Below are 26,462 nucleotides of genomic sequence, written 5' to 3'. Positions count from 1 at the left end.
AAGTCCCATGTCAAGCTCCCTGTTCAGCAGGGAGTCTGTTTCTCCCTCTCCATCTGCCCCTCCCACTCACTTGTGCGTTCTCTCTCTCTCTCTCAAATAAATAAAATCTTTAAAAACAAATAAAGCTTTTGCACAGCAAATTAAATCGTACACAAAACGAGAAGTAACCTACTGAATGGAGAACATTTTTTTTTCAAATAATATATCTGATATCCAAAATATATAAAGAACTTACACAACTCAAAACCAAAAACATCGAGCAATTCCATAAAAGAATGGACAGAAAACCTGAATAATTTTTTTTCCAAAGAAGACATACATATGGCCGACAGACACATGAAATGATGCTCAATGTAACTAATCATCAGGGAAATGAAAATCAAAGCCAAAATGAGATATCACCTCACATCTGTCAGAATTGCTAAAATAAGAAAGACAAAAAATAACAAGTATTGACAAGGCTGTGGAGCAAAAGGAACCTTCATACACTGTTGGTAGGAAAGCCAATTGGTACAGTCATTGTGGAAAACAGTATGGAGGTTCCTCAAAAAACTAAAAAGGGAAATACTATATAATCAAATAATTCTACTACTGGGTATTTACCCAAAGAGTACAAAAACACTAAAATGAAAAGATATATAAACCCCTATATTTATGGCAGCATTATTTATAATAGCCAAAATATAGAATCAACCTATATGCCCATCAACAGACACATGGATAAGAAAAATGTTATATGTATACAACACACACACACATACACACAATGGGATATTACACAGACATAAAATGATAAAATCCTGCCATTTGTGACAACAGGGATGGACCTGGAGGATAGTATGCTAAGTGAAATTAGACTGAGAATGACAAATAACATATGATTTATTCATTTGTGAAATCTAAAGAAACAAACTAGTAAACAAAAATCAGAATCAGACTTATAGACAACTGATGTTTTTCAGATGGATAAAAGGGAATAGGAGATACATACATGCTTCTAGTTATGTAATGAATTAGTCATGGCAATAAAAAGCATAGTGTAAGGAATACAGTTAATGATATTGTAATAGCATTTTATGGTGACTAATTGTAGCTACACGAGGTGAGCATAAAATAATACATAAACTAGTTGAATCACTGTTGTACAACTAAAACTAATGTAATATTGTGGGCCAACTATACTTAAGTAAATAAAATACAGTAAAATAAGCTGTTTAGATTTTGAGCATAATGGAGAGGAGGGTAATGCTCTCTCTGATACTGTTATAGTTGTCCTAAAAAATACCATGTTTAGGAAGAAAAACAACTATGTTTAAAAGCTTCAAATGCCAATCAGAATGAAGCACGAACTAGCTGACAAATTGTGCATCTTGTAAGGCATCTGCTTATGATGATACCTCAGATCAGGCTTTATAAGTGCAAGTGCTGTTCAAGCAAAAATAGTTCATACTTTGCAAAAGTGGTAATTAAGACAGTGCTAGCTCTCTAAATAAATCCCACTTGAGTAAATAGCAACCCAATTTATTTTCAAAATATGCTAAGCCTTGGGGTGCCTGGGTGCCTCAATCAGTTAAGTGTCTGACTCTTGATTTCAGCTCATGTCATAATTTCAGGGTCGTGAGCTAGAGCCCCAGGTTTGGCTTTGTGCTCAGTGGGGTGTCTACTTGAAATTCTCTTTCCCCCTGCTTTCTGCCTTTCCACACCTCTAAAATAAATAAATAAACCTTTAAAATTTTGGAAACCTTGTTGCCTTAAACTTTTCCTTTTTTAGTTACAAAATAATATATTCTCATTGTTTAAAAATTCAAAAAGTGCTTAAAAATGAAAAATAAAAGGTAAAGTTTCCCTTCCACCAAATTGCATTTATTTGTTGTATATATTTTCAGACATTTTTCTATGAATATGAAATCACAGACACATGCACATCCCATATATACATCTTTTTATGTGTACTTTTTATATAGATGAGATCATACTGAAGATATTGTTTTGCAGTTTGCCTTTTTTGACTCTCTACTGTGGACATCTTTTGTACATATTCAGAAGGAGCTATTTTGGCAGATTTGTTCTCAAGCTCTGGTTTCTGGCACTGTCCCAACCGCTTAAATGCCTCAATAATTGTTTTTTTTTTTCAATAACTGTTTTTATGTAAAAAAGCCCAAACAAATAAAACAAAAACAAAACAAAGAGAAACCCAAAATAAAACAAAACAAATAAAAAATTTTACTTCCTAAAGAAAAGTGTCTTTCAAATAACAAAGAAATTAAGGAATTTGTTTTTTAATATAGTACATGAAAGGTAAATTCAATGTGACATGTAGATGATACTCATTTCAGATAATAAATATTTGATAACAATAATAACAAAAAACTAATCTAGTTCTCTGAGTAGCCTTTTTAAGAATTCTTTTATTTTACTCTGGTAAAAACTCAACATGAGATATAGCCTTTTAAATTTTAAGTGCACAATACATTATTGTTGACTATAGGTACAACGTACAATGGATTGTTAGAGCTTATTCATCTTAATTGAAATTTTTGAGTAGCCATTTTTATGATACTATACAGTTTATTGATACTTTGATATATATTCACTTTTAAATGCCTATTATTTGTAAAGCAATTTTCAGACAATGATTTTCTAGAAATCTTGTTTTATGAAATAAAATGTTAATTAAAGGGTTAAATAAACAATTTAATATTAAATATAGATCTTCATTAGCTTCTAGAATTTTTCTTCCTTTTTCAAGATTTTATTTACTTATTCATGAGAGACACACACAGAGAGAGAGAGGCAGAGACCTAGGCAGAGAGAGAAGCAGGCTCCCCATGGGGAGCCTGATGTGGGACTCAGTCCCAGGACTCCAGGATCAAGACCTGAGCCAAAGGCAGACGCTCAACAATTGAGCCATCTAGGTGCCCCTAGAACGTTTCTTCTGAAGATTCGCAGTCTCCTAGCTATTAATAGCATATGTGATATAACTCCTATTTAAAAGTGGATTGCGGACACTTGACGGGATGAGCACTGGGTGTTTTTCTGTATGTTGGTAAATTGAACACCAATAAAAATTAATTTAAAAAAAAAGAAAAAAAAAGTGGATTGCGAAAACAAAAATTCTTCAAATCCTGAAAATTTAGTAAACTAATGTGATTTGCTATATGGCAGTTACGCTAGTATATGAGGCACATTTAGGGGACAATTGTTAAATAAAAGAAGGATGCAATTAAAGGTTAAAAATTATTTTTATTTCAGCAGCAAGTGGAAACAGTTCTACTATTAGGATGCCAATTCATTAGTTCAAAAAACATATGAAATGTAAGGTAGGCTGAGTAAATAGCCCTAAAGGAAATGAAGAGTTAACGAACTATATTCCATTGTGTAAGCACTGCTGGAGAAGATAAGTTTAGTAAGAAAGTTAGAATTCACTGAGACTCACCATGGTCTAGCTGTATTAAACTATTTAAAGCTAACCATGGCTCTAGGAGGTCAGTACTATTATCTTTATTTTATAGATGAGGAACCTCAGGCAAATGAAGTTCAGAACTTTGTCCAAGGTCACCAAAAGGGAAAAGATACAGATTATAATTATATGCATAGTTCTGATTCAAAACACTGGGATATCACTAAAATTTGGATTATAGAAAAGATATGGTAAGTGTTTTCAAGAAGATTTTTCAAAGAACTACGTATAGCTATATTAGAAGCTGGGAACAGCTTGGAAGTTGCTGCAAGCAGCCTGACCATTTAGTCTAATAATTTATATAATTCTGTCTTTATGTCATTTTTTAACCTTTCTTCCAGGGAAGGCTAGACACATTTTAATGACGTCAGATAAGGAGATTGTGATAATTAGAGCATTAGGATAACTAAGAGAATGCTCAGTGTTTTAGATAGATAAACACTGGTTATAAAAGAAAACTCACAAACCTGCTCAATATTATGATTTTGAATTTTTGGTTACATCTGTTTTAAGAGAGTCACTAAGACAAAATAATAAATCTGGATAATTTACTCCATTTTTCCTTACTCTGTATGAAACAGATTTTTGGATGATAACTATAAGCAACAAGAATTTAATTAGATATCCTGTTTGTTTCCTCACTTGTAGTCAGTCATAATGTAATTTTCTTGCTTCTCTTTCATTGCTGAGATAAAGAACAGAGAAGTGTTAGTTATCATCACCTTGAAAGTGAAGCATTAGGCTTTACTACATGCTTAGCATATAATTTTGAAAACTGCCACAGTGGAAAATAACTAAACTAAGGATATTAATTTTCACCTTAACAATAAAATGTAACTTTATGTCACAAGGCAGATTTAACTTATTTTCTAAGTCGAAAGGAATGGTGTACATATAAAGCACAGCAACTCAAGCTAATAAAATTCATTAGCCTTGTACATGGATTGTACTTATTTAACTGGGATAGAAATCCCTATGTGGCTCTGTGAATGGTATAATAGTAATAGAAACACTTACTGAGCCTTTATGCATCCACTAAACAATTTATATAGATAAATTTCTTAATTCTTATATAACAACCAATGGTACAGTTCCTATCATTATCTTCTTTTTATAGACAATGAAACAGAATTGGAAATACGTCAAAATATTTAATACGTGTTAGACACGTAAAGTTACATTTTTATACAAAAATCAATACAACGGAGGAGAAAATACTGTACATCATCCTGGGTGTCAATTTTACTCAGGGACAGGAAATCTTATCTCACATAAAAACTAATGTCAATAAATTATAGAATACAGATCAAATATTGAAAATAAATTTATAGTTAAAATGTATAGATTTCAAGAGAGTTTCCTGCTTAAGGGTAGCTTCAGGTGATACTTTCAGGTCCTCAAAGTACCGGTTCCTTTGCCAAAAGGGATACTAAATGGAAAAATTCCTAGGGTGCTTTTCATTTAATTATAGATTGAATAGATTGGCATTTATTTTAAGCTCTAACCTCTTAGTGTTTAGTTGTTAATCAGTAAAGCTGTTAGGCATGTTAGAATTAATGAAAACCATCTTGTTTGTTAAATTAGCTTGTTCTAGCATACTTTGTAAGCTCAAGCCAACAGTCTTGCATAAATCAGAGGAGCTTGAGGACTACTGTCCCTAAAGGTACTCACACCATAAAAACATAACTACTACCAGAGGAATGGAAGAGTAGCCATAGCTGTCACTTAAATAAATCCAGATCCAGCACCTCTGTTCAAGAATTCATTAATTTTTTCTCACTAAAGATGGTAGAATAAGAATTTATTTTTTATTTATTTTTTATTTTTTATTTATTTATGATAGTCACAGAGAGAGAGAGAGAGAGAGAGGCAGAGACACAGGCAGAGGGAGAAGCAGGCTCCATGCACCGGGAGCCTGACGTGGGACTCGATCCCGGGTCTCCAGGATCGCGCCCTGGGCCAAAGGCAGGTGCCAAACCGCTGCGCCACCCAGGGATCCCTAGAATAAGAATTTAATACCTGGAATCAAACCATCTGGTTTTACATCTGGGCTCTTCTGATTATAAACTTTGTGACGTTGGGGAAGTTATCCCTTAAAATCTTAGTGTTCTCACTGAGGACACTAAGGATGATATGAGGATAATATTATATGAGGATAGTATGAGGATGATAATGAATCCTTCAATGGGCTCATTAAATGAAACAAAAAAAGTAAAGTACTTGGTTCAGTGTCTGATACATTGAAAATATAGTTAGTTATTATTCAGTGAAAATTATGAGCACTTACTATCTAATGTTTAGGATAATTATCCATTATTAGAGAACTTTTCTTTACTCCTTAATCTGCCCTTAAGCCAAAATCATTAACATTTGTGAAAATGACTTTCTAAATACATAATAATGTTTGTAAGAGTGTTGCTTATAGTGAAAAATACCTGGAAACATACAGAATGCCCATCCAATAGAGAAGGCCTCAGCTTCCCTGGTCTGTGTAAGCATATTGGACTAAAGGACCTCTAAAAGCTCTTCCACCTCTATCAAGGACAATATTTTCACACAGCTATTAGGTAGGCTTGAGACCACTATTCCAAGCAAAAAGGGAAAAAAAGGAAAATTCAAGGATTTGGTGGGTCTTTAAAATTAAGTCACAATGCACAGTATTCTTACTTTAACCAACATATAAAAAGTTTATATATATATATAAACATATAAAAAGTTTATATATATAAACATATAAAACATATAAAAGTTTATAACATAAACATATAAAAAGTTTATATATATATGTATATGTATATATATATACTATCAAGAATAGAAGTCACTATTTAACACAACGGGAATTATTTCATTTTTAGATATATGTAGTTAATTGTATGCAAATTTTATAATCTTAACAATTATAATAGAATAAAAATAATGGCATCAAAAATAAACCTAGGATATAAATTTGAGGTTAAGATAAAGAAGACCGTATAATTTTTTTTTTTTTAATTTTATGATAGTCACAGAGAGAGAGAGAGAGGCAGAGACACAGGCAGAGGGAGAAGCAGGCTCCATGCACCGGGAGCCTGATGTGGGATTCGATCCTGGGTCTCCAGGATCGCGCCCTGGGCCAAAGGCAGGCGCCAAACCGCTGCGCCACCCAGGGATCCCAGAAGACCGTATAATTAAGGACTGTCAGGAAGTTTAACATTGTCAGGCTGGTTCAACACTCGTAAAACAATCAATGTGATTCATAATATCAGCAAGAGAAAAAACAAGAACCATAGGATCCTCTCAATAGATGCAGAGAAAGCATTTGACAAAATACAGCATCCATTCCTGATCAAAACTCTTCAGAGTGTAGGGATAGAGGGAACATTCCTCAACATCCTAAAAGCCATCTACGAAAAGCCCACAGCAAATATCATTCTCAATGGCAAAGCACTGGGAGCCTTTCCCCTAAGATCAGGAACAAGACAGGGATGTCCACTCTCACCACTGCTATTCAACATAGTACTGGAAGTGATAGCCTCAGCAATCAGAAAACAAAAAGACATTAAATGCATTCGAATTGGCAAAGAAGAAGTCAAACTCTCCCTCTTTGCCGATGACATGATACTCTACGTAGAAAACCCAAAAGCCTGCACCCCAAGATTGCTAGAACTCAAACAGCAAGTGGGCAGTGTGGCAGGATACAAAATCAATGCCCAGAAGTCAGTGGCATTTCTATACACTAACAATGAGACTGAAGAAAGAGAAATTAAGGATTCCATCCCATTTACAATTGAACCTAAAAGCATAAGATACCTAGGAATAAACCTAACCAAAGAGGTAAAGGATCTATACCCTTAAAACTATAGAACACTTCTGAAAGAAATTGAGGAAGACACAAAGAGATGGAAAAATATTCCATGCTCATGGATTGGCAGAATTAATATTGTGAAAATGTCAATGTTACCCAGGGCCATTTACACGTTTAAAGCAATCCCTATCAAAATACCATGGACTTTCTTCAGAGAGTTGGAACAAATTATTTTAATATTTGTGTGGAATCAGAAAAGACCCTGAATAGCCAGGGGAATTTTAAAAACGAAAACCATAGCAGGGGGCATCACAATGCCAGATTTCAGGTTGTACTACAAAGCTGTGGTCATCAAGACAGTGTGGTACTGCCACAAAAACAGACACATAGATCAATGGAACAGAATAGAGAATCCAGAAGTGGACCCTCAACTTTATGGTCAACTAATATTCGATAAAGGAGGAAAGACTATCCACTGGAAGAAAGAAAGTCTCTTCAATAAATGGTGCTGGGAAAATTGGACATCCACATGCAGAAGAATGAAACTAGACCACTCTCTTGCACCATACACAAAGATAAACTCAAAATGGATGAAAGATCTAAATGTGAGACAAGATTCCATGAAAATCCTAGAGGAGAACACAGGCAACACCCTTTTTGAACTCGGCCACAGTAACTTCTTGCAAGATACATCCACGAAGTCAAAAGAAACAAAAGCAAAAATGAACTATTGGGACTTCATCAAGATAAGAAGCTTTTGCACAGCAAAGGATACAGTCAACAAAACTCAAAGACAACCTACAGAATGGGAGAAGATATTTGCAAATGACCTATCAGATAAACGGCTAGTTTCCAAGATCTATAAAGAACTTATTAAACTCAACAGCAAAGAAACAAACAATCCAATCATGAAATGGGCAAAAGACATGGACAGAAATCTCACAGAGGAAGACATAGACATGGCCAACATGCACATGAGAAAACGCTCTGCATCACTTGCCATCAGGGAAATACAAATCAAATCCACAATGAGACACCACCTCACACCAGTGAGAATGGGGAAAATTAACAAGGAAGGAAACCACAAATTTTGGAGAGGATGCAGAGAAAAGCGAACCCTCTTACACTGTTGGTGGGAATGTGAAATGGTGCAGGCACTCTGGAAAACTGTGTGGAGGTTCCTCAAAGAGTTAAAAATAGACCTGCCCTAGGACCCAGCAATTGCACCTTTGGGGATTTATCCCAAAGACACAGATGCAATGAAACGCCGGGACACCTGCACCCCGATGTTTCTAGCAGCAATGTCCACAATAGCCAAACTGTGGAAGGAGCCTTGGTGTCCATAGAAAGATGAATGGATAAAGAAGGTGTGGTTTATGTATACAATGGAATATTACTCAGCCATTAGAAACGACAAATACCCACCATTTGCTTCAACGTAGATGGAACTGGAGGGTATTATGCTGAGTGAAATGAGTCAATCAGAGACGGACAAACATTATATGTTCTCATCACTTGGGGAATATAAATAATAGTGATAGGGAATAGAAGGGAAGGGAGAAGAAATGGGTAGGAAATATCAGAAAGGGAGACAGAACATAAAGATTCCTAAGTCTGGGAAACGAACTAGGGGTGGTGGAATGGGAGGAGGGCGGGGGGTGGGGGTGACTGGGTGATGGGTACTGAGGTGGACACTTGACGGTATGAGCACTGGGTGTTATTCTGTATGTTGGCAAATTGAACATTAATAAAAAATAAATCTAATATTAAAAAAAGAAAATCAAATGCTAACACACTTGATAATTATTGGGATTCTCCTCTTTTATACTCTAAGAAATGGTTTTGTGAATAGTATATATATGTTGTTTGATACAAAAATGGCCATCATGTCTGAAGAGCTGTGGAACATGTATTTGTTCCCACCAGGAGGAGTATTTGTAGTACCACAAGTTTAATTTTTCAGCAGAGAATGCATAAATCAAATTAATTAAGCATAACTGGGTATTGTGGATAAAGTTTAGCAGAGAATGTCAATTTGGGCTTGTTCTGTATTGTCCAAATGTAATGCAAAATTTATAAATAGTTATTGCAGTAATATACAAATTCATGGACATTGCTCACCATTTAAATCCTTCAAAATTTTCCTTCCTTTTAGGAGAATTAAATAAAATGCTTCCACACTTGCAATATAAAATATTTGCTTTATTTGAGTTTTAATGTAAAAATTCTTCAAATGAGTACTATGGGCAAAAGATTTTTGAATCCTCATTAAAGTGTTCCTCTGCAATGTGGATTTACATTTTTGAACATGTATTCTATTTTTAAATTGAAAACTAGCATTAGAACAAATATTCAAATTAGTTACTGATTTTCCCACTCTGCCACTGCATTAATTGTAACTGCCCTTTGAAACTCTATGAAGTAAAGGCTATAATGCCAGAAATATAATTCACAAATATTTCCTTTAAAAATCAAATGTTATAGCTACATACTATATTCTATCATTTATGTGTACCCTTATTTTAGGAATGAGATAATTTTTGCTTTGAAACCCATAGTATGGGCAGCCCTGGTGGCTCAGTGGTTTAGTGCCGCCTTCGATCCAGGGCCTAATCCTGGAGACCCAGGATCGAGTCCCATGTTGGGCTCCCTGCATGAAGCCTGCTTCTCCCTCTACTTGTGTCTCTGCCTCTCTCTCTCTCTGTCTCATGAATAAATAAAATCTTTAAAAAATAAAAAAGAAACCCGTAGTATGAAATAATAAATTACTTATAAAAACTATGTATTTTAATCATAATTTATTAGCAGCTTGAAAATACTTTCTATTTAGATTTTAGGAAACTTGTCTCTCTTATCAAAGGTGAGAAAAACAAAAGCATTTTTTGTGCTCCTGAATAAAGCTAGCTACTGTTCCTGTGGCTGGGCTGTAGACTGCCACACACTGGAAATTCCACAAAATAGAAAAGTATTTGTGTTTCTTGCTTTGATTTGTTTTCTAGGTTACCAGTGCTGTTACTTTGCTTTCCTCTCAGATACTTGAGAGCAGAAATGAAAGGCCAAGGATGAAGATCCAGCTATTGTGACTGTCTCCACTGTAATGAAATTCTGTTTTCCGACAATTTGTTTCTCATTCCTCCCCAAATATATCTAAGAAATGTTTACAAATCAGGCAATTAAAATAAGTACACAATGGAACAGAATAGAGAGGCCAACACACCCACACATATATGGACAACTGATTCTTGATGAAGTTACAAAGGCAATTCAGTAGAGAAAGGATAGTTTTTCAAAAATGATGCTGGGACAATTAGATACCCATATGAAAGAAAGACAGAAAGAGGAAAGAAAGAAAGAAAAAGAAAGAAAGAAAGAAAAACAAAGAAAGAAAGAAAGAAAGAAAGAAAGAAAGAAAGAAAGAAAGAAAGAAAGAAGAAAAGAAAAGAAAGGACAGGAAAGGAAAGGAAAGGAAAGGAAAGGAAAGGAAGGAAAGAAGAAAGAAAGAAAGAAAGAAAGAAAGAAAGAAAGAAAGAAAGAAAGAAAGAAAGAAAGAAGAAAGAAAAAAGAAAGAAAGAAAGAAAGAAAGAAAAAAGAAAGAAAGAAAGAAAGAAAGAAAGAAAGAAAGAAAGAAAGAAAAAAGAAAGAAAGAAAGAAAGAAAAAGAAAGAAAGAAAGACTTCAATCTATATTTGGTACCACATACAAAAACTGGTCAGATCTAAATGTGAACTCTCAAGGTATAAAACTTCTGAAAAAGCATAGAAGAATATCTTTGTGATCTTGTGCTAGGCAAAGATTTCTTAGAGATGACATCAAAAACATAGTTCATAAAAGGAATAAAGATAATAAATTGGACTGCATCAAAATTACAAATTTCTGTTCTCTGAAAAACTATGAAAGAACTGTGAAGAAGATTAAAAAAAATCCATGGATTTGTGGATGGTAAATCACTACAAAAAAGATGTTTAACATTCTTAGTCATTAGGGAAATGCAAAGTACAACCACAATGAGATACTACTGCATATCTATCAAATGGCTAAAATTAAAAGAAATGACCCAAGTGTTGGCGCTCCTGGTAAGAATGCAAAATTGTAGAACTACTTTGGAACAGCTAATTCTGAAAAAGTTAAATATACACATAACATGTGATTCCTCAGTTTATTTATATAACATTCCAGAAAATGCAAACTAGTCTGTAGGAACAGCACATCAGTAGTTGCCAAGGTAGTAACAAAGAAAGGCATGATGAAACTTCTGGGGGTGATACGAATTTTCATTATCTTGTCTATGGGTGATAACTCTGCAGGTATATAGATTTATTAAAACATCATAATGTGTACTTTATGTACAGTTGTATATATTGTACTTTAATAAAATTGTTAAGTTGGGGCACTTGGGTGGCTCAGTTGGTTAAGTGTCTGCATTCAGCTCAGGTCATGATCCTGGGATCCCGGAATTGAACCCCAGAGTCCAGAGTCTGGCTTCCTGCTCAGCAGGAAGCCTGCTTCTCCCTCTGCCCCTCCCCCTCCTCATGTGCACTCTCTCTCTCTCAAATAAACAAATTAAAAAAAATTATCTTGTGTATTCAGATAAATCCCATCTAGGTGAATAACAACAACAAAAAAGAAAAACACCACAAATAAATGAAATTGCAGTGCTTGGCTTAAATATCTACAACAAAGATAATACTGTAGCAATTATTGAGTTTTATGTACATGTGTTTGTGTGACCTGGTGGTAGTTGGGATTGTATATAGGTTCATAACAGAAAAGGTATAAACAGATGTCAAATAGCCATGGTCAGCCAGAATCTATCAATAGATTCTGTGTTAAGCATCATCTCATGTAGAAGTACGAACATTTGACCCCAAAAAAGAATATTATAAAATAATAGAGAACATATCACTATGCAAGTAATTTAAAGACAGCCTTTGAAGAAAAATAAGCATATTATATGCCAGAAATAATACTTATAAAAATATTCACAGTAGAAAATATAATATAGTGCATAAATTAAATTAATTATATAAAGAAAATAATTATTTTCTTTTAGAAAACTGCCATAATAAAATTAAGTTAACTAATAGACCAAGAAAAGCTACAAAAATAAAAGTATGTTACAAGATACCTAAGGTAGTATATACACATCAAAAGTAGAGCACTGTAGTTAGAAGTCACCTATAATCTTTCTTTTAAAGATTTTATTTGTTTATTCATGAGAAACACACACACAGAGAGAGAGAGAGAGAGAGAGGCAGAGACACGGGCAGAGAGAGAAGCAGGCTCCATGTAAGGAGCCTGATGTGGGACTCGATCGATCCCAAGACCCCAGGATCACACCCTGGGCCCAAGGCAGGTGCTAAACCGCTGAGCCATCCAGGGATCCCCCAAAGTCACCTATAATCCTTGGCTGGGAAAAAATATGAATTGAAAAATCAAAATAGGTCATTACTGTCTCTGTATGAGGGTTTTTTTTTTTTTACAAAATTTTCTCTTTTTATTCTCCGTTTCATTTCAAACTTTTTGTATCAATGTGATTAAGTACTAATCCTTGAAAAGCATTGTTTTGATGACAATTTAAAATGAAATTAGGTAACTTAAAATAAAAGATGTAGTTAAGTTGCCTTTCGCCAGTATTATAAATCACAGCAGATGTATTTTTTAAAGGAGTCACAGTTGTCTTAAAGCCAAAATTATTTTACCTGTAGGATTGCAATACCAATTAATTTCTTTCTAATTCAGTGGAAAAGCAAGCAAAAGGTATAAATAGGCAATTCTCAAATGAACAATAAAAATATGAAAAGACATTCACTATTATTGCTAAGATAAGAAATACAAATATATAATTATAGGAAATTAATTTGGGGATGTTCATTAAAGATGTGAATATTGTGACATTACCTCTCACTGTGTTTTTAGTTATTTTCTTGTTTGGATTTCAATGTATTATCTAACCTTTTTTCAATGCATATTATTTTCACAAAATAAAACGTTATTTAAAAACTGCCATTACCCCATTTGTTGTTTGCAGAAAAATTAAGACCAACTGATCAGAAAACAGAATTCAGAACAGAGGGCAGCCCGGGTGGCTTAGCGGTTTAGCTCCGCCTTCAGCCCGGGGCGTGATCCTGGAGACCCAGAATCGAGTCTCACATCAGGCTCTCTGCAGGGAGCCTGCTTCTCCCTCTGCCTGTGTCTCTGCCTCTCTCTCTCTCTCTCTCTCTCTCTCTCTCTCTCTCCTTCTCTCTGTGGGTGTCTCTCATGAATAAATGAATAGAATCTTAAAAAAAAAAAAGAATTCAGAACAGAACCAAGCAGTTTAATTAATATGATAAAGTGGTATTTCAAATAAGTGTGAGACAGAGATACTGTCAAATAAACCGTACAAAAAAGTAGCTAGCTAATAAAAAATATATTTAAAAAAATATCTGAATCAGTAAGTCATTGCTTACTCCAAAATACTATTTACTGATGGTACAAAATGAAACCACTATAGTACTATCAAAATATAAGAGCATTCATTACAAAAAAGTATATCTATCATTTTAAATGAAAATAATAAGGTTGCAGAACAATATTTATGGCATAACCTCACTGATTTAAATTCTTGTTTCCACAGTATACGTTTTGATTAAAATTATGAAATGAAAGAATACACACATAGTTAAGTTTTATTCACCATTATATTACCATCATCTACCACATGTGCCTGGCACAAAAACATAACCAGTTGAATGACTAAATAAATGACTCTTAGGCATTGTTGGTAGGACTGTAAATTGTGATAATTTTTCTGGGGAGAAGTTTGGCAATATGTGTCAAAGAATAAAATGAACACACATTTTTTTCCAACACTCCCATTTCTAGGAATTCATCTTAGGACTAATTTTCACAAATGCATATAGTAGGTATCCAGGGATAATTTTTTTATAATGGAAAAAAAGTATATGCTAGTGGAGAAATGGTGTGGAAAGGAGCTGCTCTACAACAGAAATCTGGTTAAATAAGTTACGCCAAATATTTCCATGGAATATGTATCTATTTTAAAATTAGAGGTTGATCATTTACCATGAAAATATAGCTACAACTGATAAGTGAGCAGATTACAGAACATATGTTTCATTTAGAGAACAGTTTATATAAACAAGCCAGTGTGTAGATGCACAAAGAAATTTCTTGATGGAAATGTATCAAAATGCTAACAATGGTTATCATTTGGTTGTTAAGATTATGTTTTTTACCATCATTGTAATTTTCTATATTTTTTCTTTACAATGCTAATATATCTTGAAAATTAGAAATAAACAACAAAAGTAAATTTATTTACAAAATAGAAAAGTGTTCTCTAACTTTTTAAAAATATATGACTTAATGACAGCACAAATTCTATAATAAGAGGTAACACAAATGTTAATCAAACTTTAATATTTTTCCTCATTTGAAGTGATAATTCATTGTATTTTATATTTTAATTTATTGCTTGTATTCTATGAGCCGGTTTAGACACTGAATGTAATTAATCAGGCTATTTTATACATTAATATATCAAATCATCTCTATGGGTCTTTTTGCTTCCACAGAAATATCAAGATATCTCCTAACTAAATTTTTAAAAGACTGTAATAGAACCTGTGAATTTTTATTCAAATACAGATAGGTAATTCTTGTCATTCATAAAAATGGTCTAAATATGTTTCTTACCTTTAATGAAAAGTAAACACTGGTCTTTTGGGTTGTACCAAGGGAGGTGTTCCGTAGCAGAAAAGAATCCTGTAAATAAAAATAACAGATACCTGTTTTTAAGCTTCTTTTTACAAAAGTTTATTGACATATTCCTGGACTTGCAAATCATACTTTAGAGTGGCTGGAATATTACAATGTTAGAAGGAAATTGGTGGCAGATTACATTGTAAAGTATAACCTGACAGAGGGTGCACTTTCATCAGCACAAATTCCCCCTCCCAGCCTGCTGTTCATGGAATTGAAAACTGCAGCACAGAAGTGTAGAGCAAGCCGTCTGCTTTTAAATAATACTACCTAACTTTTGAATGCCCTTGTACTTCACCTACAAGTTTGTTGCAAGCATTGAGAAAAGCTAGTGGCAAGTCAGCAGCAAGATTTGGGTATATTATATGCCAGTTTAAAAAGAAATATAGCAAAAATGGTGTAACTGACTCACGGAAACATGAGTTCACAACCCCTGTCGATGGATATAAACCAGGCTTGCCAAACACGACAGCTAGTACTTATTAAAACTGACACGTGAATGCATTCTGCCTGCTTTCTAGCACCTTCCCCCTTTGCCAATAAACGACTCCCCTTTTTTCTCTAGTATAGAAATAAAGCTCAAGGATATTTAGATAAAGAGATTTTTTTTAAAAAAAATCACCCATAATCTACCCAATGATGCCATTTGGAGTATTTTCATCCAATTTTTTAGAAACAGATTTTTGTCAAGAGGCTCCTGACAAACCAAACGGGAATTCAGGATGAGATGATGGGAGAAAAATACTCCTCTTCCCTTGTTAGGAACCATGACTAATATTTTTACCTCATATTTAAGCTTGTTTTTTATTTATATAACTATAAAGATAGAATTTTCAGGGGAAATAAACGTTTTCCAATGGTGTGTGCCTCAGCTACCAAGGAGCGTCTGGAAAGGTGGGTGGAGCCTGGAGGGCGGCTGGTGCGTTCGGTCATTCATTAGGCTTAGAGCTTGTCAATCAAATTTGCCCAGCAAATGAGGCGCGATCTAAAGGCACACTGGGAACTAAATTAACGGCAGTTCTGACTGCAAGGGTGGGGGCTGGCGATCTAAACGCTGAAGAGATCTTGAAGTCTTACACTGTGCCATTAGGTGCAGCACGCCTCTGTCCGTCGCAGCTGCAGTGAGAGGCCTTGCCACCGCCACTCTCGCCCAGGCCTCTATTGTGGCTTCCGCGTCTGCGCGATCACCGCAGCCTAACCCAGCCCCGCCCTGCGCTGTTACCTTCGCTGCTGCAACCTCCTCAACCCCAGCCTCTGCCGCTACCCAAGCATACGTGAGTCATTTTCTGCCCATCTCCGAGCGCGCGGTCTCAGTGGTAGTCACCACATTAAGAGGTTTGCAGGTTTGCAAAATGGCAGAAGAGGATCTTAACATGGTCTCGGAACCTGCCGCCCAAAGGGTTACTGAAGAGAAGATGGCTAGCTCGTCTAGTGATTCTGGGGAAGAATCGGACAGCAATAGCTCTAGCAGCAGCACTAGTTGCAGCAGCAGCAGCAGCACTGGCCGCAGCCGCTTATATAGAAAGAAGAGGGTATCTGGGCCTTCCAGAAGAGCACGGGGGACTCCGCTGGGTAAAAGTTTTGTGGATCGGCTGCCTCAGGCAGTTAGAAATCGTGTGCAGGCGCTCAGAAATATTCAAGATGAATGTGACAAGGTTGACATCCTGTTCTTAAAGGCAATTCACGATCTCGAAAGAAAATATGCCGAACTCAATAAGCCTCTATACGATCGGCGATTTCAAATAATCAATGCAGAATATGAACCTACAGAAGAAGAATATGAATGGAATTCAGAGGATGAGGTGTTCAGCAGTGATGAGGAGGTGCAGGAAGACAGCCCTATTGAAATGCCTGCCTTAGAAAGTGAGGAGGAAGATGAAAACCCTAAGGAAAAACCTCAGGTAAAGGCTGAAGAAAACGAGGTTCCAAAAGAAATTCCTGAGGCAAAGACTGAAGAAAACGCAGAGTCTAAAGATTTTCTGGGTATAAAGCCTGAAGTGAAAGAAGAGCCTGAAGTAGTCCCCCAGCAAAATGCAGATCAAAAACAGCCTAAAGCAGCAGAGGCTAAGGCAAAGGCTGCTGTAATAGAGGCTCCTAAAAGAATTTCTGAGGTCAGGCCTAAAGAAAGAGTAAATCTTAAAAGAGCTCGTAAGGGAAAGCCTAAAAAAGAAGATCCTAAAGGCATTCCTGACTATTGGCTGACTGTTTTAAAGAATGTCGACAAGCTTGGGCCCATGATTCAGAAGTATGATGCCCCCATTTTGAAGTTCTTGTCAGATATTAGCCTAAAGTTCTCAAAACCTGGCCAGCCTATAAGCTACACGTTTGAATTTTATTTTCTACCTAATCCATACTTCAGAAATGAGAAGCTGACCAAGACATATATAATAAAGTCAAAACCAGATCACAACGATCCCTTCTTCTCTTGGGGATGGGAAATCCAAGATTGCAAAGGCTGTAAAATCGATTGGAGAAGAGGAAAGGATGTTACCGTGACAACCACCCAGAGCCGCACAACTGCTAGTGGAGAAATTGAAATTCAGCCAAGAGTGGTTCCTAATGCATCATTCTTCAATTTCTTTAGCCCTCCTGAGATTCCTAAGATTGGAAAGCTAGAACCACGAGAAGATGCCATCCTGGATGAAGATTTTGAAATTGGTCAAATTTTACATGATAACGTCATCCTGAAATCAATCTATTACTATACAGGAGAAGTCAAAGGTACCTATGATGATGGTAAAGATTATGGAAACAGGAAATATCGAAAATAAAAAAAGAGGCAGCCTGAAGAAATTTTCAAGCATCTCAAAACCTCAAGCAGAAGTAAAGCAGGTTTATATAGGCTCATGTGAGATGCGGAAGGGGGGGGGGGTCTTGGTGGTGGAAGGGCAGGGTGGCTTCTTTATAAACTCAACACAAGCATTCCTTACAGTCTTGTGTTTTCATATTTTCTTGGTAGTCTAAAAAATGTCTTACAGAGTCTAATTATCAGTTTAGCTTATTGTAGTGTAATATTCTTCAAATATGTAAATGCTGACAGTTATCTAAAGCATGCTAGTTTGGTGCTACAGAGTTTTGATTTTTGTGAAGTCCTTTTGTCATGTTCCTATTAGAACGTAGCTGTGAAAACTCATAATTGTCAATAGAGACAAATATTTGCTTGAAAAAATGTTTCTGAAGTTACCAATGCAAGTGGTTTTTCTTTTCCAGCCCAGAAAACTAAAGGTTTAAATTTGCTTGTACTAGCTGTGCCTTCATTACTTTGCTATAGAAATACAGTACTTACATTAATTAGAACAGCTAAATAGTGAAATATGACTGCTTGAAAAAAGATTAGCATAAATTTAAGAATGTCCATCAAGACCACATACAATATGACTGAACTTATTTATGTGACATAGTGATCTATAAATTAATAATAATGAAGTTATTGTTTACCACTGAAGTGTTAATATGACATAGTATTTTTTAAGTTTCCTCATCTTATACTGTGTAATTGTAAACTAAAGTTACTAACCACATTTTCTTTATAATATGTTCTATTTTGTCTTTCACTGAGATGATCACTTTATATCATTTGATATTTTTTCATGTTCTGTTGCATTCTAAAATAAATGTCAAAGTGTATCATGCTATAAAAATCTAACATTTTTTCCTAATTATAAAAAGTGGGTCTTCTAGAAAAAGTAGAAAATACTGAGGAAAAGGAAAATTTAAAAGGAATTTATAACTATTATTAACATTCTGATATGTTTCCCAGATCTTTTTCTTTTTTTTTTTATAAATTTTTTTTATTTATTTATGATAGCCACAGAGAGAGAGAGAGAGAGAGAGAGAGAGAGAGAGAGAGAGAGAGGCAGAGACACAGGCAGAGGAAGAAGCAGGCTCCATGCACCGGGAGCCTGACGTGGGATTCGATCCTGGGTCTTCAGGATCGCGCCCTGGGCCAAAGGCAGGCGCCAAACCGCTGCGCCACCCAGGGATCCCCCAGATCTTTTTCTTTAAAGATTTTATTTATTTATTCATGAGAGACACACACACAGAGAGAGAGAGGCAGGCTTCCTGCAAGGAGCCTGATATGGGACTCAATCCCAGATCCCGGATCACACTCTGAGCTGAAGGCAGCCGCTCAACCACTGAGCCACCCAGGTGTCCCTGTTTCCCAGATATTAGTTCTTCTTTGGAGGATACACATTCAAGTGATTAGAGAGAAATGGAACATGGCAGGAAGGCTAAGGGAGAGAAGAAAGGGAGGAGAGAGAGGTAGGGAAAAGGAGAAGGAAGAGGGAAAGAAGGAGGGTGGGAGGCAGAAGGAAGGGAAAGGTAGGGGAGGAAGGGAAAGGGCAGGAGGGAAAAGGGAGGAGGGTGGGGAGGAGTAGAATGGATGTGGGGAGGAGTGGGGATGGGGCAGAAGGGGTAAGAAAGAAGGAATGCCTTACCAAAAAAGGACATCTATATAAGCCGTTGCTTTCACTTCCAAGAGTAGGAGGGGTAAATGACCTAGGATGAGCAAGTGACTCAGGCCTGACTTGGGAGGAGGTCACACTCCCAGATCTGGCATTTTTTTAATAAGTGGCATCAGACTTTCACCTCTTCAGCACCATGCAACTGGTTACAGGGTGATCCTTAGATTTTTGGGTTGAAATTTGTGTAAAGAGGAGGCCCCTTAAAACTCAGCTTACCAGAGAGCTTTGCACAGGGCACAGAAGCAGAGGCACAATAAATAGTAAGTAGTATTTATTTTACATTTGCCATTTCTCCATCCACATATATTTTCCTTCAAAACCTGAAGAAAAAAGGTGTGGCAGGAGGATTTGGGGATTTCTGGGTTTCTAGGCATAAAATTAATCTAATTGTCTTTCCAAATACCATGATACATGGTTTGATATCTTGCTTTTATCCCTGTTTAGTGATAGCCCAGCCCCATATCAATGTGTCAAAATATTACAATCCATGACACTATAACCAATGATGTATGTTTGCATATTTAGGTTGTTAGGATTTATACAAAACCAGGAAGCAAATTACTGCTTTTAGCAACACCACTGCAATTTTGACAGTGCCTTTGTTTTATTCCTGAGATATTTGTATTCATCAAGAAAGGGTATGGGAGCAGATTTAATTATGTAGCAGGACCAAAGTGAAGACTACAGTAAATATGGTGTACATGGATCACTGCTGCAGACATTCCCAAATCAAATATATACTGTGCTTGCCAGACAACACAGCAGAGCCCGTAAAACTTGGAGTGCAAGACCTTTATTGCATCTTAGAACACTTAGTGAAGTAATTTACCCCCTTCCCATTCTGTATTTTCCAATATTGAAGGAACGCATCTCAGAATATTTGCAAAAAAGAAGCAGAAATGCAGAATATAAAAATCATTAAGACGCACACTACAGGAAGATATCCTGTTTGTAGATTGGTTTATTTCCTCCCAGTCGTCTCTTGAATAGGTTTTATCACAACTTCTTGGCTTAAATCTAAAGGTTAATTAGAGCTGGGTGGGTGTAAGAAGCAAAGCGGAAAGACAGTGTTTAGGTATTTTTACCTCTCCTGTTTAAGGCGTAGGTGGGAGGGTGGGAGAAAGGGAGGGGCAAAGTGGGTGTCAAAGATTTTTCCTTCAGTAAAGCAGGAATTCCGGAAATGCAGGCTGTTTGTGGTAGGTCCTTCTACCGCCTTGGCTTGTGAAGGTAGCTAGAGCAGAGAAACCTCTGGCACATTCGTTGGCTGCAATTTTGTCCATCATACTTAGCCAGCCAATGACTAGTGCCAGAAGGAGGAGCCGACTGGGCTTGGAACTCAGGAGCAGGAGGCTGAGGCAAGAGAAGAGTTTTGCTCAGTCTTCTACTTCTTCTGGCAAGCTCTTTTCCTTTTGCTGTAATTCAAGGCTGAAGCCAGCTGCCTTCATTCCTGCTCCTAACCGGACTAAGGAGGACCTCCTCTCCCTCCACTCTCCTTCCTTCTCCTCCTAAGCAGTAGCTGGAACCGCGGAAAAGGTAATGAAGAAGCTCGATCTAAGTGGACAAAGTGACAATACAGATCGTCAAATGATGCCAATTATCCGTTATGTCGGAGTCTAGAGGTACTGGTGCCCTTGTCCTCAAAAAACTTAAGGGATAATGTGATAGGATAGGAGCCAAATTTGAAAAGGAATTGCAGGCTCTTGAGAAAAAGTGTAAACCCTCCTTTGAGGTAGGTGTTTGTGCCCACTAGTGCATGTATTAGGACAACCAGCAGTGTAATAATTTCAGTACACTTGTGGATTACTTCACATGTTGTTTTGTGGTTTTTGAAGAGTATTTTTTAAATTAAAATGAAATATTTAAGTATTAAAATACATAGCATTTAGAAGTATATTTTTCTTCAAGAGATGCAGAACAAAAAAAAAATTCTCTAGAGCATCTTTGCTTATTGCTATGTAGTTTAGTCCTTATGATTTGTGTGTGTGAGAGAGATAGCTTTTAGAGAGTGGGAAAATTACTAGAACTCTTCACTGAAGCTAATATTTACTTGGGGGAAAAACATCCTTGGAGAACCAATCCAAGTGTGTGTTTTGCCTCCAGCTCAGAAGTAGGAGAGTTTACATCAACTTGTACCAGATGTGCCTTCATTATGGTGCTGTAAAAATGTGATTTGTTGTGGTATGGTACCTTACAAAATTTTATCACTTGAATAAAGTAGCCTAGAGTTAAGAATTTTCAAAAACACATTAATATGAAGTCTCCTGGATTACTTTTTAAAATTTTTGTGTGACACATGGATTTATAAAGAAAAAATTAAACACAATGAAGCTGTTTTTCTCTTGTAGTGCTGACAAAAGTTACTGTTTGCAAGTGTTTTACTCACTTGTGCTCATGAGTTATGTAAGCTAAGGTGATGAAGTATATTTTCTTTGCACTATGCTTCACTGAAAATTGTCACTTTATCACTGTTTTATTATATATTCTGATTATAAAATATATTCATTATAGAAAATTTGGAAAATATACTGAAAAGCCTAAAAATTATTTTAAAACTTTTTTTTTATTTAATTTTTTAAATTTATTTATGATAGTCACAGAGAGAGAGAGAGAGAGAGAGAGAGAGAGAGAGAGAGGCAGAGGCAGAGGGAGAAGCAGGCTCCATGCACCAGGAGCCCGACGTGGGACTCGATCCCGGGTCTCCAGGATCGCGCCCCGGGCCAAAGGCAGGCGCCAAACCGCTGCGCCACCCAGGGATCCCCTAAAAATTATTTTAAAACAATTCCGCCTTCAAAGATAACCACATTTTACCTGAAAATGTCTATAGCTTTATTAATGTAACTACTATTCTATCACTATCACTTTTCATTTAGTATACTTTGTTTTAACATATATGAAACGGGGGATCCCTGGGTGGCGCAGCGGTTTGGCGCCTGCCTTTGGCCCAGGGCGCGATCCTGGAGACCGGGATCGGATCCCACGTCGGGCTCCCGGTGCATGGAGCCTGCTTCTCCCTCTGCCTATGTCTCTGCCTCTCTCTCTCTCTCTCTCTGTATGACTACATAAATAAATAATAAAAAAAAAATTTTTTTTAAACATATATGAAACGGATATACCATAATTTTTGCATCAGCTTCTTATCATGGGCATTTAGGTTAGGAACATCTTTTTTCTAATTGATTAGCAATGATAATCACTGTCTTTGAATTAAAGAAAAATGTTGGGTATGTTGAAACATTTTCTCTTTTGATTTTTTTTCATTCTTTGTCCCTGCAGAATTTTTATGTTAATACGGTCACATTTATCCTTTTTTCTCCCATAATAGATTTTGGGTATTTGGCTTACAAAGACCTGTCCACATCAAGATCATTTTTGAAAATTGCTCATATTTTCTTACAGGACTCTTATAGTTTCATTTAATGCTTTAACCCTTCTGGAATAATTTTGATGAAAATATTGAGGTAGCTCTACCACTTTTTTTTTTTCTCTCAACACAACTCACCAGTTGTTTCAACACCATTTATTGAGGGATGTCTGGGTGGCTCAAATCAGTTAAGTGTCTGACTCTTGGTTTCTGCTCAGGTCATGAGCGCATGGGTATTGGGATTGAGCCCAGCCTCAGGCTCTGAGCCCAGGGCCTGGTGTGCTTGAAAGAGGTCTGTCCCTTTGCCCCTCTCCCTGCTTGCTTGTGTACCTCTCTCTCTCTCAAATAAATAATTAAAAAAAAACACCATTAATTGGATATTAAATATCCAATGTAATTATTTGCCACTTTTATTTTTTTTATTTTTTTATTTTTTTCACTTTTATTATATAATTCATTGCCTAATGTCTTTGGGCCTACTCCTTGCCTGTTTTGCTCAAAATGGTTATTCTTGTGCCAGCATAAATCTTTTCAAACAAATCTCTGATATACATTTTATTATCTGGTAAGAAAAGAACCTTAAAGAATTTATTTTTAAGATTTTTTGGATATTTTCACCTATTTATTTTTCCAGATGAGCTGCAGTATTTTTTTTCAGGCTCCCTCCCCAAAGCCTATGGATATTTTGATTGGAGTTTGTTTGAATTTATAGATAAATTTATAGGGAATCAAGAATTGCATCTTATTCAGTCCTTTTATCTAGTGACAAGATGTGTCTTTCCATTTAATCAAGTCTTCTTATATCCTTCAGTAGAATTTTAAAGTTTCCCTGTTAAAATAGGCTTCTCGAAAATATTCCGAACTTGTTCCTCAGTTTCTTCTTCCTTAGTCTGCCTTTTGCATATGCTTTTTTGCTTAAATCATCTATGCTTAAGTGTTGTCCCTATCTTTAAGCTTTGAATGGAGGCAACTGTTTCCTAAAGTGTGATGTGTGAAAAGGTAAGAAGAAATGAGCTTGAGCATCTCAGAAGCTTCAATTCAGGTTTGTCTCCTATTCTTCTCTAAATTGCTGCATCCTCTGCCTGAGGCCATTTTTCTCAATTTATGTTGTTCTGTCCATTGCCAGCTTTGGAATGAATGTAGATCAGTATGACTAAGTGAAATGTCTTGAGTTAGAGGTGTTCTGTGGTGATGTAGTAGTTAATTTCTGCTCAACTTACTGGCCAGCATCTGTATTTATTTGTTGCTTGTCTTTCTCATATTGAAGCAATCTCCAGAATATAAAGATGATATGATGGTATACTTTTCTTTACTTCAGCTCCCCTTTTGTTCTGTAGTATGGAGATGTTTCTAAAAAGGGTGTTTTTGCTACTTTCATTATCTGCCACAGGCCTAAATCAAATATTCAGGGCTTGAGCTCTTTAAGGAAATCTGTACACTGCCCAAGACCTGTTAAAGCAAGCATTAACTCGTAGTCCTGCATTTTTTTTTTTGTTAAAATTTCCTCAAACTAAAAGATATTCTTTCCCGTGTGTGTTGCTTGTGATTATGACTGTTTCTTTGATCTGAAGATGATTTCTGCCTTTATCTTTTATTCTGATGATTCTGTTGCACATGCAGGGTTGAGAACCATAGAGCAATGTAGAAAAGGATCTCTAAGAGGGGCATATATAATGTTCTCTAAATGTATTGACCTCAGAAAACTTTTTCTGCAACACAGCTATTAACAACTCCCCTAATTAGTGTTCCTAAAATATCAATTTGGTGAATTTGGCTTTGGCTAAATATGTAAATTAGCCCATCTTCATTTATTAGTAAAAGCATCTCCTTACATTAAAAAAGAAACTTGTTAAAAAAACTTTTTTAAGACAATTAAAGAACTCATAGAAAGTTGCAAATATAGTACAGGAAAGTCTTTTGTACCCTACCCTCAGCTGTCCCAAATGGTAATACCTTATATGACTATAGTACAATACCCAAACCAGGAAATTTTCATTGGTAAAATCTACAGACCTTATTCAGATTCTGCCACATTTTATGTGCATTCCTCTGTGTGCATGCATGGATGTGTGTATGTGTGTAGTTCTATGAAGTTTTACCACATGTACAGATTCATGTACAGATTCAATCAAGATTCAGAACTGTTCCATGATCACAAACTAACTCCCTCAGACTAACGTCTTCCCTCTTGTACCTAATGTCTGGCAATCATTAATTTGTTTTCAGTATTGAAATGAAAAAGTTATATAGATGGTTATATAAATGGAATTATACAGTATGTAACTTTTTGAGATTGACCTGTTTTAATTCAGCAAAATAATTTTAACATCCATTCAGGTTGTACCTGTATCAATAGTTTGTTCTTTTTATTGCTGACTACTATTCCAGTATGTCAACAACTGATCTGTGACTATACTATAGAAGAATAAAACTGGGAGAAAAGCAAACAGGACTGCCAGTGGCCAGAACCTCCCATAGGGATGAAAGAAGGAATTACAAGGTCTTTATAAAATTTGAAAGTTTAATAGTATCAGTAGAAAATGCTTAAGTGATGCTTACCATGTACCAGGAATATATAAATTATTATTTATGTAATTCTTGCTACAGTCTTAAATAGGTACAATTATTATCTCTATTTAACAAATGGAGAAACTGAGGTACAGAGAGGTTAAGTAGTTTTTCCAAGCTCACACAAATGGTTAAATGACAATACCAGGCTTTAAACTTGGCTGTCTTATACCCACCATTTGCTTCGACGTGGATGGAACTAGAGGGTATTATGCTGAGTGAAGTAAGTCCATTGGAGAAGGACAAACCTTATATGGTCTCATTCATTTGGGGAATATAAAATAGCGAAAGGGAATAAAGGAGAAAGGAGAAAAAATGAGTGGGAAATATCAGAAAGGGAGACAGAACATGAGAGACTCCTAACTCTGGGAAACGAACAAGGGGTGGTAGAAAGGAAGGTGGGCGGGGGTTGGGGGTAACTGGGTGATGGGCACTGAGGGGGGCACTTGATGGGATCAGCACTGGGTGTTATGCTATATGTTGGCAAATTGAACTCCAATAAAAAAATTAAATAAATAAAAATTTAAAAAATACAAAAAAAAAAAAACTTGGCTGTGGCTTGAGTCTATGTTCTTAACTGCTCTACTGTACCACTTTCTACCATGCTATGCCAATTAGGAAAGCATCTTCCTTGTCCATTCTCAGGACTACACAAGGGCCCAAGGAAAGCTGTAAAGAAATAATAAGTACAACCTGGAGGCAAAGGGGTTGTCCATCTATAGAGGAAAACTAAGAATTTCATCTTAGCTAACAGTGGTGTGCCCTCAATTCACTTGTAGATCATGTCTGAATAGCTTTTTCAATGTTTCTTGCTTAATTAGACCACTGGATGGGGTTTAGGATCTGGGTGCTATCCATCGTATTCAGGGGTATGATGAGAACTGGCTTAGTAAATGTATATTTTAATTAAATGCAGAATGCTCTCTCTCTCTCTCTCTGTGACTATCATAAATAAATAAAAAAAATTAAAAAAAAATTAAAAAAAAAGGGATCCCTGGGTGGCGCAGCGGTTTGGCGCCTGCCTTTGGCCCAGGGCGCGATCCTGGAGACCCGGGAT

The 26,462-nt window shown here is 36.1% G+C and overlaps 2 protein-coding genes across 2 annotated transcripts in view; one reads left to right on the top strand and one right to left on the bottom strand.

Annotated features, from left to right (window-relative positions):
- FAM133A (family with sequence similarity 133 member A) overlaps positions 1-15,012 on the bottom strand; it is an 89,762-nt gene extending 74,750 nt beyond the window's left edge. Inside the window, exon 1 of the mRNA XM_025986459.2 lies at positions 14,945-15,012. The gene's annotated coding sequence lies outside the window, so the exon portion shown is untranslated. The remainder of the gene's footprint in view (positions 1-14,944) is intronic.
- Positions 15,013-15,974: 962 nt separating this feature from the next.
- On the top strand, positions 15,975-18,651 carry NAP1L3 (nucleosome assembly protein 1 like 3). Its single transcript, XM_025986457.2, has one exon. It carries the CDS (start codon positions 16,363-16,365, stop codon positions 17,779-17,781), a length of 1,419 nt encoding a protein of 472 aa, XP_025842242.1. The 5' UTR covers positions 15,975-16,362; the 3' UTR covers positions 17,782-18,651.
- The last annotated feature ends 7,811 nt before the right edge of the window (positions 18,652-26,462 follow it).

Source organism: Vulpes vulpes, chromosome X (genome assembly GCF_048418805.1).
Source record: "Vulpes vulpes isolate BD-2025 chromosome X, VulVul3, whole genome shotgun sequence".
NCBI classification, from domain to species: Eukaryota; Metazoa; Chordata; class Mammalia; order Carnivora; family Canidae; genus Vulpes; species Vulpes vulpes.
Note: the sequence above shows the minus strand (reverse complement) of the source record. Positions and strands in the feature narration are given on the sequence as shown.